This window comes from Moschus berezovskii, chromosome 4 (assembly GCF_049115385.1).
Source record: "Moschus berezovskii isolate FMDL1 chromosome 4, NW_MosBer_1.0, whole genome shotgun sequence".
Taxonomy (NCBI): Eukaryota; Metazoa; Chordata; class Mammalia; order Artiodactyla; family Moschidae; genus Moschus; species Moschus berezovskii.
In genome coordinates, this window is record NC_142463.1 from 7,288,031 (window position 1) to 7,305,771 (window position 17,741).

General features: G+C 40.1%; 1 protein-coding gene across 9 annotated transcripts in view; it reads left to right on the plus strand.

Annotated features, from left to right (window-relative positions):
• The window catches only part of USP40 (ubiquitin specific peptidase 40), an 81,118-nt gene that overhangs the window by 60,485 nt on the left and 2,892 nt on the right, over positions 1 to 17,741 (plus strand). For 8 of the 9 annotated variants that reach the window (XR_008682686.2, XM_055401713.2, XM_055401717.2 and 5 more), the window contains 8 exons: positions 528 to 592; positions 3,738 to 3,812; positions 6,466 to 6,592; positions 7,271 to 7,365; positions 8,671 to 8,786; positions 12,498 to 12,563; positions 15,001 to 15,211; positions 15,359 to 15,454. Coding sequence is in view for 8 of the 9 variants with exons in the window: in XM_055401713.2 (XP_055257688.2) it covers positions 528 to 592; positions 3,738 to 3,812; positions 6,466 to 6,592; positions 7,271 to 7,365; positions 8,671 to 8,786; positions 12,498 to 12,563; positions 15,001 to 15,211; positions 15,359 to 15,454 (851 nt within the window). In the remaining variant the exon portion in view is untranslated. Of the gene's footprint in view, positions 1 to 527; positions 593 to 3,737; positions 3,813 to 6,465; positions 6,593 to 7,270; positions 7,366 to 8,670; positions 8,787 to 12,497; positions 12,564 to 13,326; positions 13,416 to 15,000; positions 15,212 to 15,358; positions 15,455 to 17,741 lie in introns of those variants that run through there. The other variant, XM_055401719.2, reaches the window with a different exon arrangement.

The window sequence follows — 17,741 nt, forward strand, 5'->3', positions numbered from 1 at the left end:
AATCTGAAATCTAATTAACATTCGTAAATGTTCTTTTATACCCAATTCATTAAACTGCTGTACTGAACGCAGTTTTTTGTTAGATTAACTGCTGATTGGACAGGAACAGTTTTGTTGAACATGTTACCAGTTGCTGAGTAACATTAGCATTATTTACATCCAAGACAACTTTGTGATTTTAGAAGGGATTCTGTGCTTGTGTGTACATCTGTTTATACTTAACGTGTGATGTCGACATGCATATATACATGTAAATAATAAAGGTATAAATAGATGCTGCATACTGGTACCAAGTGTTTTATTTGCAGGTATACAGTACTTGGTGGAAAAGACAGAAGATTCACCACGGTGGGGCGCAAGTTAATTTTTTTCATGCTCTGAAGAGATGATTTACTTTTAAAATTAGTTAATAATTATTAGATTATATCCCATTTGATATTCATTTATCTAGAGGGGTCATTCCTGGCAAACTCATAAACCATATTATTCTGACTTTTTTTTCCATCCTGATTTTGATTCCTTCCTAGGAGACACATGGCATTTACGAAAAATGGATTGGTGCTTTGAAGCTGGAGAGCCTTTATGTGAGGAAGTAAGATTATTTCTATACATTTCATTTGTGAAGTGATTGTGTTTGTTTTGTGTTTTCCTAAGGATACCATCCTACTCATGTGAATAAATTCTAGAAAAAGCTTACTTTTTTTAGGATACAAGAATCCATATGTGGATCTACTTTCATTTCTTCTCACTGTAGTTTTTTCAGAGTCAAAGGGAAAGTTTCAGCTAAGTGGGAACATATCTAACATATATATTGAGTCCTCTTTTGATAAGAGAATATGTCTGTAGTAGTCGTTCTTCATTAACAGACAGAGAACGAAGGACATTTAAACCAGTGAAGAATTTGAAGATATGCTCTAAATTTTGAAACCTGAATGTTTTCATCTCAGAATTTCTTTGTAAGTTAATGATGGCAGAATTCATCTTAGCAGCCAATCAGTTAGGCTCTGCTTCAAGCTGCATCTCTAAATCCTGCCAGACACTTAGGATAAAACATAGGAGCAAAGTTATTATAGGATGGTTGGAGTCTGGTTACTCGTCTTCCTCTTGTCTTTGATTTTTATAGAAGTATAGTTGATTTAGAGTATTAGTTTTAGGTGTACAACACAGTGATTCAGTTAAAAAAAAATATATGTATATATAGTCTGTTTCAGATTCTTTTTCATTTGCTGGAGTGGGTTGCCATACTCTCCTCCAGGGGATCTTCCTGACCTAGAGATCGAACCCCTGTCTCTTATGTCTCCTGCATTGGCAGATGGGTTCTTTACCGCTAGCACCACCTGGGAAGCCCTCTTTTCCATTATAGGTTATTATAAGATATTGAGTATAATTCCCTTGGCTATACAGTAGGTCCTTGTTGGTTATATATTTTATACATAATAATGTGTATATGTTAATCCCAACCTCCTAATTTATCCCTCCTCCACTTTCCCCTTTGGTAAACAAATTTACTTTCTTTTTATGTGAGTCTATTCTGCTGTAAATAAGTTCATTTGTACCATATTTTAGGTTCTACATGTAAGCAATGTATATTTGTCTTTTCATCTTACTTAGTATGATAATCTCTTAAGTCCATCCATGTTGCTGCAAATAGCATTATTTCATTATTTTTCGGACTGAGTAATATTCCATTGTGTGTGTGTGTGTGTGTGTGTGTGTGTGTGTGTGTGTGTGTGTATACCACATCTTCCTTATCTGTTCATCTGTCGATGGACATTTAGGTGGCTTCCATGTCTTGGCTTTTGTAAGTAGTGCTACTGTGAACACTGGGGTGCATGTATGTATCTTTTCAGATTAGAGTTTTCTCTGGATATATGCCCAGGAGTGGAATTGCTGGATTATATGGTAACTCTTAGTTTTTTAAGGACCCTCCATACTGTTCTCCATAGTGACTGTACCAATTTACAGTCCCCTCAACAGTTTAGGAGGGTTCCCTTTTCTCCACACCCTCTCTAGCATTTATAATTTGTAGACTTTTGATGGCCCCTCTGACTAGTGTGAGGGGATTCCCCATTGTAGTTTTGATTTGCATTTCTCTAGTAATTATGTTGAGCATCTTTTCATATTGGTTAATCTCCTTATTGCTGCTCCAAGTAGCATCAGACCTCACAGTCCAAATCCATGGCCTCAGATGCTTGTGCTCAGTTCCCTTTCCCCAAGTCTTTATGTGCCTGCTTTCTGTCCAGTGAGACTCTGGCATTCAACATCAGCAGAGGCTGATTTAAAGCAGGACCTTCCAGGGAAAGGTCTTTGCTGTGTAACAGCCAATGGAGAGGCCCCTGTGAGTCCTGGCCAGGAATCTGACAGCCTAGAGTAAGAAGTGGACCTTAAAGAATTGTCAGGACGTAAAGTTTGGATGTCAGAAGAGTTTATCTAGTCTAATGTTTGCTTCATTTTCTTCTCTTACTAATTCTCAGACCAATATCAAACAGTTCCTCTAAAACCAAACTCATTACCTTCAGAACTGGCTCCACTTCACAGATTTGCTGTTAGTCTTTCTCATCCTAACCTTTTCCAGCCCCACATGTGGCTTACCCTCCTTACCTAACGTGGGTCATATTTGGTCCTGGCTTTCAGAGACCTTATCAGACTTTCCACTCCTTCTCAACCAATTCCATTGCTGGCCTTCTGGTTCAAACCCTGATTTTTGGCCTTTTGTTTCATTTTGGTGTTTTTTGCCTCTTGCCTGAGTTACTATATAGCTGACGTCCCTAAGCCCAGGTTCATTCCCTACTTCATATCAGTATGTCACAGGTCTGACAACTTAGGATGATCTTTAAAGATCCTTCACAGAAATCTTGAGTGGCTTTTGAAAAGCAACTGAAAACTCCTTTGTTTTCTGTTCCGCACCCCTTTGACCTGTGACCCCTTTCCCACCCAGTTTTCTTTCCTGTTACTGTCCAGCAGATACCTCCCACTGGAATTAATCTAGTCTCTTAGCTCTTCCCCTTTATGTAAATCATATATGCAAATCATACTGACCCTGGACTTAACCTTGACTTTGCCACATTCTTCTTTTTTGTGATAACTTTGTTTGTTTACTTTTTGGCTGTCCCGGGTCTTCACACAAGCTTTCGCTGGTTGCATTGAGAGGAGGCTGTTCTTTGTTTCAGTGCCCAGCTTCTCTTTGCAGTGGCCTCTTTCATGGGAGCACGGACTCTCCCATGAAAGAGTGCATGGGCTCACTAATTGTGGCTCTTGGGCTCTGAGCACGGGCTCAATAGCTGTGGCTCATGGGCTTAGTTGCTTTATGGCATGTGGGATCTTCCTGGATCAGGGATCAAACCTGTGTCTACCACTGAACCACCAGGGAAGTCCTGCCGTGTTCTTTCCTTGAGAAATTCCTTGTTTCCCCTGACTTTTCCAAATCCAGCCCATCTTTTAAGCTTAACTAAAATTTTATCTTCTGTAAATTAGTCTGCCAATTTTCATCTCATCCATCTTCCTTCCTTTAATCTTTTAAAGTTCTTAATTATTCAGTTTTAATACATAATGATATACTGTTTTATAGTCTTAGCTTATTTCCATCTCTTCAATATCTGCTTCATTATTCATCTCCTTATTTCTTGAAAGGGTAATAGAGGCTTCAGTGTTTGTTTTTTTTTAAAGATTGAATGGTCTCTTTATTCCTTCCAGAAGTCCTAAGTGACAAAAAAGACTTTTACTTTCTGTGTTTCTAGGATGCAAAGCTGAAAGAACTTATGGTCTGTTCTGGAGATACTTTGCTTTTAATTGAAGGAAAACTTCCTCCTCTGGTAAGACTTTGCTCCCGAGTAGACATTTTGTAAACAGCAGTTTCTGTGTTGTGATTGCAAAGATGATATGTTCTCATTGTGTGAAAATGGGGAAATACAATCATAACAAGTTTAGAGTCCTTGCCCCAATTCTGCCAGTCAGAAAGCTACCATACTTTACATCTTTATACATTTCCTTCCATCAATTGGATGTACAGTTTTATTTCCTATTTTTTATATTTAATTTTTTAACCCAACCATAAAATCTAAAAACAGTCATTATATCCAGTGTATGACTTAGCACAATTTAATTCATCTATATCCCTGTTGTTTGGAGTTCAGTTTGTTTTAAACTTTTTGTTCTTATAAATAGTAATAAATATAAATCTTTCTGAAGACAATTCTAAAGATGGATTTAACAAGCCATATCGTTTTCCCAAAGAGTGGAACCAAGTTTGCAGTCCTAGTGTGGGTCTTTGAGGGGGCTCGTGCCACTCCTCTGCCAAGACACTGCATATTACCACTCAGAAAAGCCATTATTTAGTAGTTGTTGTTTTTATTAATGTGGACACGTATAAAGAGGAAAATAAAATTACCCCAAATTCTAGCACTCAGATCATCATTTGCTTATGATTAGAAAATTCAGACAATGTAGAAGGCTATAGAATGATTAACAGGAGTTTCTCTTATATCTTTCGTTCCAGAAAGAGCCCAATTATTTTTCCTTTTTTACACTTCCAAGAAAAAAACCGTACCTGTTTGTTTGTTGAATGTGAATATGTGCATAGCCTTTTCAAAGTTTACATAAAGGGGATCATACTCTGTGCACTGTTTTATTCCTTGTGTTTTTTGTTTTTGTTCATTTAGTATGTCTTGAGGATCTCTTCACATCAGCACATACAGACCTACCTTTTTCTTTTTCATGACTTCAGAGAATTCTGTTGTATTTTATACTGTGCTCTTTAATTTTTTGAATATAAAGGATATAAAAAGCTGGGCCAGGAAAAGGAGGTCCCCCATCCCCTTGGTGTCTATCCTCCCTCCACAGGCAGCCAGCTTCCCCTGTATCCTTCCAGAAGTGCGTGCTTCGAAACACACGTGTGTATATATGGAGCTTGCATGTACACATTCATGTGTATATACATATTTCTATTTACAGAAAAGGTTATAAGGTTGACACTGTATTCTGCACCTAGCTCTCTTCATTGGAGAAGGCAATAGCAAGCCACTCCAGTACTCTTGCCCTGAAAATCCCATGGACAGAGGAGCCTGGTGGGCTACAGTCCATGGGGTCGCTACGAGTCGGACAAGACTGAGCGACTTCACTTTCACTTTCACACATTGGAGAAGGAAATGGCAACCCACTCCAGTGTTCTTGCCTGGAGAATCCCGGGGATGGCGGAGCCTGGTGGGCTTCCGTCTGTGGGGTCGCACAGAGTCGGACACGACTGAGGCGACTTAGCAGCAGCAGCTTTCTTCATTAATGGCTTATCCCCATATATATGCTGTATCCATACACAAAAAGTTATCTCATTCTATTTGATATGTATGGAGGTTCCCATGATTTATTTAACCAGTACATTTAGGTTGTTTCCAAATACAAATAACACCGCCAAAAATACTGTCTGTTTGCCATTTTGCACATATGTATCCATAGGATAAATTCCTGGACCTGAAATTTCTTTGTCAAAAGTTATGGCCTGCCATTATGTACCAGTCTTCTAAAAAGGGACCTTGAGGTTGGTTCATGGTTTTTGCTGCCATAAACAATTTGCAGTGAATATCTTAGTATGCATGGGCCAGTATATCAGAAGATAAAATCCCAACCGTAGAATGGCTGGGTCAGAGGGTTTGGGCTTTTTAAACTTTGACAGCACCAAATTACTGTCCAGAAACTTGGCAGCGGTTTATACTCCTGGCACCAATTTACAAGAGTAAATTCAGTTTAGGTTTGAACTGAATGAAAAAATGGAGTTTTTTGCTCTGATTTACATATATTTATTTATTGCGTGGAAGTTGAGTATTTATTAATTGTCACCAATTTGATAAACAGAAAAATATTTTAGCATGCATTTCTTTAAAAATATGTATTTTAAAATACATGTTTTTTCCCCCACATTCTCATCTTCTGTTGTTGGAAATTGACCACTGTAGCATAGTTAATCTATTCAAGTTCTTTAGTAACTCAAAAAAGGGGTGGGAAAGAACCAGTTAAGTTAGTAAAACTGAAATTACAGAATATGTTTTAGGAGATGGGTTTATTTCATGTAGTTGTTATATAGGAATGCACCTTAGATCAATAGATTGTTGCTTTAGAAAATGTTATAAATTAAAAACTCCATGTAACTGGTGCATTGCGCTACGGTGCTCTTCCAATGCCTGAAAATATTTTTATAGTTTGTTCTGTCAAATGTTTTGTTAGTTTGTTTATACTTTTCACTTATCGTAGCTCCTAATTTATTGAACGTTAGTCCCATTCATCCTAAATACTGATTTTTATGATTTTAAACTTTTGATTGTAAAAGTGGTAAATGATAATGTATGGCAGTTAATATATGCATCTTAAGGAAAAATACTAAATTCAGGAACACTTTCTGTATCAAGATGTTTCTCTGTGGAAGTGGAAGTTGACTTAATCTGTGTGTATCAGCAGTTCGAAATCTCCATTCCTCAGGGTTTCCTGACGGTGCCCATCTGGTGGTACCAGCCTTGGGGGCGGCTGCATCACTGGAGGGATCACCAGGACCAGACAGATTGTCCCCTTTCTCAAGGCGGCGTCTGGAAAGCCAGTTCCACTCCAGGTGAGAACACAACAGAATTGCAGCAGCCAGTGTGTCATAAAGAAAAGTAAAATGACTGCTTCTGCTGAGAGGCAACAGAAATGTGTGTTTTTAAAAATATGCTTAAATTACAACAAGATCCATGTGTTCTGTAATTTATAGCATAATAATAATACCATCCTCTCCTATTTTTATACAGTGATTTGTATGTAACCTCTATAAAATACCATCCTGTTTTTTTAGTTTTTGGGAATTTTTTTGGCTTCACCTTTCATTTACCATCTGTTATTTTTATTATCTTTATTATTATGGCAATGTATTCCGTTTTTTCAAGGAATTGTTATATATTATCTCTCAAGCTCCTCATGGCGGTAGGAATAGCAGCCCCCTTCTCTGTAACAGAACAGGACTTTGAAGCTTCCATTGCTTTCAGTGACAGCACAGCGTGAAATTCCTCAGACCTGTCCCGGCAGATGCGGTCTTGTGCCCACACTGCGCCCCCTGGTGGCCGGTCTGCCAGACCCGCTTCCTCCCCATGAAGTCCTGAGAGGCTGACTTTCAGGCACACAGATTCTGTCCAAGTTGCTTGGAAAGAATTGTACTAAGCCTGTGTGCAGTATCCCAGCACAGCCTGTATTTCAGAAATAGAGCTGAGTTCATCTCAAGCTCCTGTCAGAAGTCTCACTCTGTCCTTTGCAGGTGCTCCCAGCGACGCACACGCGGACGTTTCCCTCTGGTACTTGGGAGACCTTGAAATCTCAGAAGATGCCACCTTGGGGGAGCTGAAGTCTCAGGTCAGCCTTCCTCCTACAGCAAACCCTAGTGGTGATCTGGCTGCTTCCAGTGAGATATTAATGTATTCTTCTATTTCCTTTTCCCTCAATTACAGTCTGTTCTGATATGGCATGTGTTATATGCCATGTTCAGTGGTGAGTACCTCACAGGCCACACACGCACACTGCTCAGGGGGCTCCCGGGCTCGTTCAGTCACCCTGTGGCTTCCTTTCTTCCCACTCTGACAGGCATGCTGTGCTTTCATTTGACTGTCTCCTCAGTGACTTGAAGCTTATGTTCATTTTGATTTTTTTAGGGAAACATTTGTTGGAACATTTGTAAAGCATTCACTTTACTCCTTTATTTACATTGTTTTTGCACCATTGTGATTCATGTGTTAAATGTGGTTAGCAGAAGCTGTGTTAGTTGCCCAGGAGGTCAGAATCTCAGCTTTATGTTAGAATGTTAAACTAGATATTCTATTGTTTTCTTGGACATTAATATTCACAGACAGAGTGCTCTGTCCAAATGGAAAGGCTCGGTTGAATACAACACAAAATGCTTAAGAAGCATCTTAACTCTCAGTGGACTAAAATGAACATCCTTCTTCCTCATAAAGGAAAAAGTGTAGGGGCATGTAAGTTAAATACTAGTCATTGATTGACTTCTCCTGTGTATCTTCACTGTCTGAAATACCTTCCTCAAAAAAAGCAAATGATCTTATTCTCTTAAGAACAAGAAGGAAGCAACTTTTTTTTCTTATAGTGGATTAAAAGATACAAAATTAATGTTTCTAGATTAAAAAATGAATGAATATTGACTGTGTCATATAATCCAACCTAAGTATATGGTTATCCTCCCTACGGAATTAGTACGGTGGTTTGGGCCTAGCAGTTGAATTCAGAGATTCTGCAATATTTCAAAATAGAAAGTCATTTCCTTGGCAGAGCAAACACTGTTGGATGATAGTAGCACAGATGGAAATTGACGACAAGTCCTTGCTTTTATTAGAGTGGCCTCTGCTCTTGAGTTACAGTCACATAGAAATTAAATGTTTCATTTTCTAAAACATAATCATTAAAAAGGAGCTTTTGGCTCAGAAATAGAAAAGTCACTTAGTTCCCAAGGTGATTTCAGCATAGAGGAATACAAAAGTGACTCAGAATTAATTTCATTTAAGGGAGATTCCTGTGGGTTTTTGGTAGATATTATCTATCATCACTTGAGCTGCTGTCTCCCTCAGATGTCACTGTGTAGCGCTTCATTTTTTCCCTAAAGCAGTCTGTTTTTAAGAGTGTTTTTTCAGTTGTCTGTGTCTTTTCTAGGCCATGACCTTGCCCTCCTTGGAGTTTTCCATCCCATCCCCAGCCTTCCTCCGAGCCTGGACCGTGGAAAGTAAGCGCCCAGGCCGGCTCTTACGAGGCCATCAGCAGCAGCTCAAGTAGGTTTCTTGGTGAATACTCCCTAACAGCCCGTTCCAGGTCATTCACATTGTCAGAGGGACAGCGCTTGTTATCACAAACTCTGAGACAACTTCCGTTTTTCATATTAAGTAAAAATGTAGTTTTGCCTGTTTTCACTTTGGTCCAGAGACTGTGAACACAATTTTGAGTGTTTTTACCCCCAGCTTTATGGAGATATAATTGATATATAACATTATATAAAGCATCCCTGGTGGCTCGGATGGTAAAGAATCTGCCTACAGTGCAGGAAACCTGGGTTAGGAACATCCCCTGGAGAAGGGAATGGAAATCCACTCCAGTATTCTTGCCTGAAGAATTCCATGGGCAGAGGAGCCTGGCGGGCAACAGTCTATGGAGTTGCAAAGAGTTGGACGTGACTGAGCAACTTTAACTCACTAACACTGTATAAGTGATTTGATTTGACAGACATATATTGCAGAAAGATTTTACCACCATAGTGTTAGCTCACATCCCCATCACATCATATCATTGCCATTTTTTGTGTGAGAACATTTGAGATCTACTCTCTTATCAACAACTTTCAAGTATACAATACAGTGTTACAAGGTAAGTACGTATATAATACAATGTTATAAGTGCATCCTGGGGATGTCAGGTACAGCACGCTGATTATAGTTTATAACTGAGAGTCTGTACCCTTTGACCAGCAGCTTCCCTTATCCCTTCCCAGCCCCTGGAAACCACTATTCCAGTCCCTGTTTCTATTAGTTCAGCTTTTTTAGAGTCCACATGTAGGTGATGTCATAGATCTGTGGCCCTATCTCACTTAGCATAGTGCCCTTGGTGCCACAGGATGTCCTTTCTTAGAGCTGCATGATACTCCTTCGTGTGTGTGTGAATGTATGCACACACTCGTAAACCACATCTTCATCCACTCTTTCAGTAAAGACACTAGGTTTTTCCATATCTTGCCTACTGCGCATAATGCTGCAGTGAACCTGGGAATGCAGATGATCTCTTCAAAATTCTGTTTTCGTTTCCTTTGGTGAGGTACCCAGCAGTGGGATTGCTGGATCATGTGATAGTTCTTTTTTTTTTTTAATTTTTTGAGGCACCTCCTTACCGTTTTTCCATAGTGGCTGAATCAATTTACATTCCCACTGGCCTTGAACAAGGGTTCCTTTTCCTCCACATCCTCACTGATACTTGTTCTCTCTTCTCAATAAGTGTTCTGACAGGTGCGAGATGGTATCTCATTGTGGATTTGGTTTGCATTTCCCTGATGATTAGTGATGTAGAGTACCTTTTTATGTACCTGTTGGCTATTAGTATGTCTTCTTTAAAAAATTTCTGTTCACATCCTCTGCCATTTTTTAGTCAGTTATTTGCTTTTTGCTGTTGAGTTGTATGAGTTCTCAATATAATTTTAATACTAACCCCTTAGCTTTGCGAATACTGTCATAGATTGCTTTTTAATTTTGTTGATGGTTTCCTTTGCTGTGCAAAAGCTTTTCAGTTTGATGTAGTCCCACTTGTTTATTTTTGCTTTTATTGTCTTTGCTTTTAGTGTCAAATCCAAAAAGAAATCATGCCAAAGCTAATATCAAGGAGCTTTACCCCACGGTTTTCTTTTGGGAATTTTACAGTTTCAGGTCTAATGTTCAGATCTTTTAATCAATTTTAAGTTGATTTTTGCATATGGTGTAAGATAAGGATCTAGTTTCATTCTTTTGCATGAGACTGTCCAGTTCCCCCCAGCATCGTTTATTGAAGAGACTATTCCCCATTGTGGGTTCCTAGCTTCCATGTTGTAAACTAATTGACCGGATATGTGTGTGTCCATTTCTGGGCTCTTTTGTGTTCCACTGATGCGTGTGTGTTGTTCATGCCAGTGCTACACTGTTTTGATAGCTATAGGTTTATAATATAGGGGGCATGATGCCTTCAACTTTGTTCTTCTTTCTTAGGAAAAGATTGCTTTGGCTATTTGAGGTCTTTTGTGGTCTTTAGAACTGTTTCTATTTTTAATTACAAAATGCTGTTGAAATTCTGACAGGGATTGCATTGAACTTATAGATTTGGGTGGGGGCGGGGCTGGGTAGTGCGGACATTTGAACAATATTCTGCCAATCCATGACCATGGAATCACTCCATTTATTTGTGTCTTCAGTTTCTTTCATCAGTGTCTGGGTAGTTTTCAGTATACAGGTCTTTCTCCTCCTTGGTTAAATTTATTCCTAAGTATTTTATTTTGATGCTGTTGGAATTGCGATTGTTTTCTTAATTTCTCTTTCTGATAATTTATTGTCATTATATAAAATGCAGCTGATTTTTATATATTGATTTTGTGTCCTGCGACCTTACTGAATTCATTTATTAGTGTGTTTTAATCTATGTATTTTTTTATTTTTGGCTGTGCTGGGTCTTTGTTGCTTTTTGCGTGGGCTTTCTGTGGCTGCGGCTCGTGGGTGCTGCTCCTCTTCCTTGCGAGGGCTCCTCGGTGGCCGCTTCCCCTGTGCGCCACAGGTGCGAGAGCGTGGGCTCAGTAGTTGTGGCTCACAGGCTTAGTTGCTCCGAGGTGTGTGGAATCTTCCCGGACCAGGGATCAAACCTGTGTCCCCTCACTGGCAGGCAGATTCTTATCCACTAGGCCACCAGGGAAGTCCCCATTTATTTGTTTTAAGAAGTTTTTTTTTGTCCTGGTGGAGTCTTTAGAGGTTTCTGTAAATATCATCATGTCATCCACAAACAGAGACAGTTTTACTCCTTCCTTTCCAATCTGGATTCCTTTTCTTTTCTAATTGTGCTGACTAGCACTTCTGTTACTGTGTTGGATATGAGTGGTACGAGAGCATCCTTCTGCTGTTCCTGATCTTAGAGGAAAAGCTTTCAACTTTTCACTGTTGAGTATGATGCTAGCTATGGGCTTGTCAAATAAGACCTTTATGGTGTTGACTGTCCAGTTTGTTGTGAATTTTTAATGTGAAAGAATGTTGAATTTTGTCAGATGCTTTCTCTCTGCATCTGTTGAGATGATCATGTCCTTCATTCTGTTAACGTGGTTGTATCACATCAATTGATTTGCGAATGTTGAACCATCTTTGCATCCCTTGCATAAATCCCACATGATCATAGTGTATGATCCTTTTAATGTATTGTGTATGATCCTTTTAATGTATTGTTGAATTTGTTTTGCTAGTATTTCTTTGTGAAATTTTGCAGCTATGTTCATCAGGGACATTGGCCTTTAATATTCTTTTCTTGTAATGTTATTGTATGAATTTGATATCAAGGTAATTCTGGCCTTATTTTTATAGAATGAGTTTGGAAGTGTTTCCTCCTGTTTTTATTTTTTTATTTTTTAAAGAGTTTGGGAAAGATTGGTATTAAATCTTTTATCATCAGTAAAAGCATCTGGTCCTCAACTCTTTTTTGTTAGGAGGTTTTTAATTACTCATTCAATCTCCTTACTAATAATTGGTCTGTTCAGATTTTCTGTTTGTTCATGATTCCGTCTTGGTAGGTTGTGTATTTCTAGGAATTTACCATTTCTTCTCGGTTGTACAATTTGTTGGTGTATAATTTTTCATGGTAGTCTCTTAAATTTTCAGTGTTCTTATATGGTATACTGTTTCACTTAAGAATACTTGAAACTGGTTTTTTTTAAAAAACCTTTAAAAAATTAAGTAATATGTTATTCAGTATTGTTTTGTTTCATTTGTTATCAGGGAATATAAATTGGGAAAGAGAACTGAGATCTGCTTAGAGCCCCTTCAGAAAGAAGAAAATTTGGGGTAAGACATCCTACTACACATACAAAATTACATACATGTCTGATCACAGCAAGGCTTCCCTTGGGGCTCACTGGTAAAGAATCCTCCTGCCAATGCAGGAGACGTGGGTGGGTTCTATCCCTCCATCAGGAAGATCCCCTGGAGAAGGAAATGGCAACCCACTCCAGTATTCTGGCCTGAAGAATCCCATGGACACAGGAGCCTGGTGGGCTGCAGTCCATGGGGTCACAAAAGAGTCGGACACGACTTGGCAACTAAACATTAAGTTGTTAAGATTTTAAGCGTTTTTTTTTTCTTTTTCTTCACTGCTTCTAATGAGTCTGGCAACTAAAAACAGATTATGTTCTAGAAATGTGTTTGCCTGTCTGATAACTAGACCTTAGAATTCATTTCTCCATAAAAACAGATTAATTTTTCAGTCAGTCCCAGTGTATATTGAATCCATAATGACCTTGAATGTAAGCAAGTTGCTTGCCCCCAGCTCTTATCAGTCTGTGGTCAGACTGATAGTAGCATCCGACACGCTGCCCCTCGTCCTGATTTTTTCATCCTGATGCCCCGTGATGTGTGCTTACTGAATTAGCCATCGTCGTCTATCTCCCCTACTAGAACCTTTGCTTTGGGAGAGCAAGTGCTCTGTTTCTTGGTCATTGCTGCATCCCTGGTACCTAGGACAGTGCCTTTGTCACAGTCTGTTTATTGAATAAAGAAGCACCCCAGAGTTGTCCATGATCAAACGTAACTATTCTTTTTTTCATTATAGGACTTTCTTATATAAGACATTGTTGTCAGTAACACCAAATACTAAGTTCTGCCTGACATGATGATTCTCACTGCCCACCTATAAAACAGGTCTGCTCTTTCAGCCATATCTGACCTTCACTTAATCCCACTGTTTTATAAAAAGACATTCTTAATGCAAGTTGTATTACTCTAGTACTTCCTTGGAGGGGAATTTCTGGATCAAATAGTATGGACAATTTAAACCTCTTAAAATAAGTCATTAAATTCGTTTCCAGGTAAGGTATATCAATTTATGTTCCCACAAGCAAGGTTTCTAAGTATTTATTTCACCTCACTGTCAAGCCATCATTGAATGTTGTCATTGTTTAAATGTTTGATAAATGAAAAAATGGTTATCTTGTTTGACTTGCCTTGGTGCTTTGATTGCTAGTAAGATTGGGGCATTTGTTCACAGGTTTATAGGCCATTTATATTTTGTGCGTATGTGAATTGTTTCATATATATTGCCTGTTTTTAATGATGTCTTAGTAAAACATCTAATTGGTGTGAGCTCTTTCTATAATACAGAATATTATATTGTGTAATTTGACCCTCTGTCGTTATTTGTTGTGAGCAGTGTCCTTCTGCAGACCACGTTGTGTACTTACTTAGACCCCCTTCCCCATTGGCATTTCTGTCCTGGACCGACCTCCAGAGCACTCTTGCCCTCCCTCAGTGGGGACCCTGGCTCCTTGGGGTCTTCACCAGCCTCTGTCACCTCCTTGGCAACTCCTGTGTCTACACTGACCACCCTCTGTAAACTCTGGGACGTCAGCTCTGCTCAGTGATCCCAAAACACCTACACCCTCTGACAGACCCCTTCCTGACCACAGTCCCCCACATTCAGTCCCGTCTCCTTTCACCAGGCCTTCGCTGTCCCTGTTGTCCATATCCTACAACTGCATTTCCCTTCCTTCCAATAAAACACAAATATAATAGAAATGAGGCATTAAAACTGTCCATTGTCTCACTATCCTTAAAGTTTTCATTTCTCCTATCTTCCAGTACTTATCTGTAGTTTTCATTTCACGTTTTATAAAATGTACTATTTTACATTTTTAAAACACGCTCCATACATCTGAATTTCCTTCTGACCTGTCTGAATGTTTCTCTTCTTTCTCTTCCTCCGAGGACCTCTTATCTGTGCTTTTCTCCTGCAGAGGTTTCCTTTGCTCTTACAACTACACCACCACCTGTCTCTTCCCAGCTCCAGGACTTCAATTGCTTCTCCCTGCCTAAGTTCTCTGCCAGCTTCATCACGGCTTGCTCTGACATCAGCATGTCCTAGGGAGTCGCCGTGGCAGGGAACCCGGTCGTGTTGAGCCCCTTCCCTCACCACTTGGGTGTCGCCCTGCCAGCCCTTTCCGTTGTCGCCAGTCCTTTTTCCTGTGTGCTCCCTGGAGGAACTTCTCCAACTCCACCTTCAGCCCCACCTGCTGCCTCCCCTGGGACTGTGCCGTGGACTCAGAATGGGCGCTCACCTCTATTCTGGGTCAAGAGTGAAGGAAATCAAAGTCAGAGTTTCCCACAAGCATTCAGGGTTCGTTCAGGGTGAATCCCTTAGGAAAAGCAGCAGAGTCAGAGGAGTAGCTTTGCCCTTCACAGCACCCCTCTCCTCATGGTAAATCTGACACGTGACTGTTTTCTGGCACAGCCCCTGGGACGTGCTGCTGCGGACACAGATGCGCCTTCCTGGCGAGAGAGCCTACAGGCCGCCCGTGGATGTGCTTTGGGACACGGCCCGCGGCTGGACGTCTGGCTCCCTGAGGCAGTGTGTGGCCGACGTCTACTCACTTCCCGTGGAGAAAATTGAAATTGCCAAATACTTCCCTGAAAAGTTTGCATGGCTTCCAGTCTCTAGTTGGGTAAAGTCATGGGGCTTTTTCAAGAAAATTGGGCCTTCCTGGCATAGGGACTAGATTAACTGCCATTTTTCACAGACTGATAGGGTATTTAGTAAGAATTTGAGATTGAGTTTTTGTTTGAACTCAAGATGTTTAATGTTTCTGTAGACCCAGCAAACTGCCAAGAGGAAGAAGAAGCAGCAGCGAGACAGTTTGCAGGGCGCACCGTATCACCTGAGAGACGGAGACACCATCGGGGTGAAGGTGAGTGTTCACAGCAGGCAGTGGCCTGACAGCACCAGAGTCCTGAGTGCAGAGAGGCGCCCCCAGCGGCCCCGCCGCGGCGGAGCTCCAAGCAGACGCCGACATCAGAGCAAGCCGCGGCAGAAACTTAGAAAACAGGCAGGGAGAATCTATTAAGGGCCTGGAGCTGGGAAGAGAGAGAAGGTGGTAGTTGTAAGAGCAAAGGAAACCTCTGCAGGAGAAGAGCACAGGTAAGCACACTCAAGTCTTCAAAGCTTCGACAATCCCATTTTAGATAAATTGTTTCACGAAGTGGGGGGGAAACAGGGAAAACCAAACAACTCGTTTGGTGCGGCCAGTGGACCCACAGCACCAAACCTTAATTGTGGGTTTGACTGGACTGAGGGTGCTTTCACAGGTCCATCACCAAGTGCGTTGCTTTAGGTTTTATGCAGCCACCTGTATTAGGTTAAGACAGTCTTACATTCCTAGTTTACTCTTAAGTTCTTTTTTTTTTCTTAAATAATGAATGAGCGCTGGATTTTTTATATTGTATTCTCTGCTTTCTCTGCATCTGTTTAATTAGCCATGTGGTTTTTCTCCTTTAATCTGGTAATGGAGTATTATTACATAAACATACTCTCAACACTGAGCCTTCCTTGCATTCCTTGGACAGACCTACTTTGTTGTCATTATATTTTTTGTATTAAGGGTTAATGACTTAAATCCTTAATTTAAGAATTAATAATGTATTACATTATTGATTCATAATTTGTTTTTTGACTTAGATAATTTTTTATATTAGGGAATAAGTATTCCCTTAATCACCACTTCTCTTCTTCATTGTACAATACTAAAAAATGTAACCAATGTAATATGACCTTCCACCCAGCAAAGCAAATAAACAGAAATTGAAGGACAGGTAAAAGAAATTCTCAAATAAAAATATATATAGCACTATTCTTAAATACAATTTTTCCACATTTGAAAGACTATACAAATAAGCCATTAGCACTATTAAGAGAGTTCAAAAGATTATAAGATCAGCATATGTAAAATTACAAGGTACCTGGGAATACATCCAACAAAAAGATTTATAAGACTTTTCTGGAGAGTATTACAAAAATACTGAGAGACATTAAAGCTTCAGTTAGATACAGAATCATATCACATATCATGTTTTGGGAACAGAAGTCTCACAAAGGTAAAGATACCAGTTGTCCCACAGCTTTAAGTTCAGCATCATCACAGTGAAAAACCGTGTAGATTAAAGAGAATAAATTCACGTGGAACAGCAGAAGGCTGAAGAGCTCAGATATTTTTAAAGAACATGATCAGGGTGTTGCTCTACCGAGAATTAAGACTGATTACAGAGCTGTGGTGACTAGCTTTGGGGCAGGGGCGAGGTTGAAATAGAGCAGTGACAGAGAATCACTCCTATAATGGAACTTGACACGTATTTGAGGCTGCATTAAAAATGAATTATTCAATAATTATAGTCATGATTTTGATTGCATTTTCATAAAGAAGATCAATTTGTATAAGCTGTGGAGCCCATAAAATCTCTGTCCACCTCTGCTCACACCTGTACAACACTCAACATGAGGACTTAAATGTGAAAAGCATTTCCACCTTTAGAAGAGAACAAAATAAGCAATAAGGGCTAGTATCCCAAATATGTGAAATACTTCTGCAAATCAGCTCCAAAAGACTAGCTTTGCCCATCTCTTCCCCTGGTGAGTAACGCCTGGCAGTTCTCAGAAAGCAGGTGAAAAGATAGCTTCCCAGTAACCAAGGACCTGTGCGATAAAGCCTGAGCTGCCAGGCCAGACTCTCGATTCTGGGTGGCTCCAGGAAAAGGGCCAAGTAAACACCAGTTGGCAGCAGTCAGCAAAGGTGCCCACACGATGTAGCCAGGTGCTTCCACTCTAAACACCTAGAAACACCCGCGTGTGTGTGCGCACGCGTGTCCATGCGTACTCTGTCGTGTCCAATGCTTTGCAACCCCATGGACTGTAGCCCACCGGACTCTGTCCATTTGATTTTCCAGGCAAGAATACGGGAGTGGGTTGCCAAAACACCCATGTGTGGGGGGAGGTGTACAGAAATGAGCATTGAAGGGCTCTTTGATTTGGATTGAAGACCAACACTGGAAAGAAATTAAATGACCCTCAGAAAGGGGATGTGTAAAATGGGGGAGAGTATTGATGTGGCGGCAGAGAACACAGCATTTAAAGCAGATAAACTGGAGCCCAGGTGTCACTGTGAACACACATTCAAGTGTTAGGAGTCACAGGACGCCACTAAC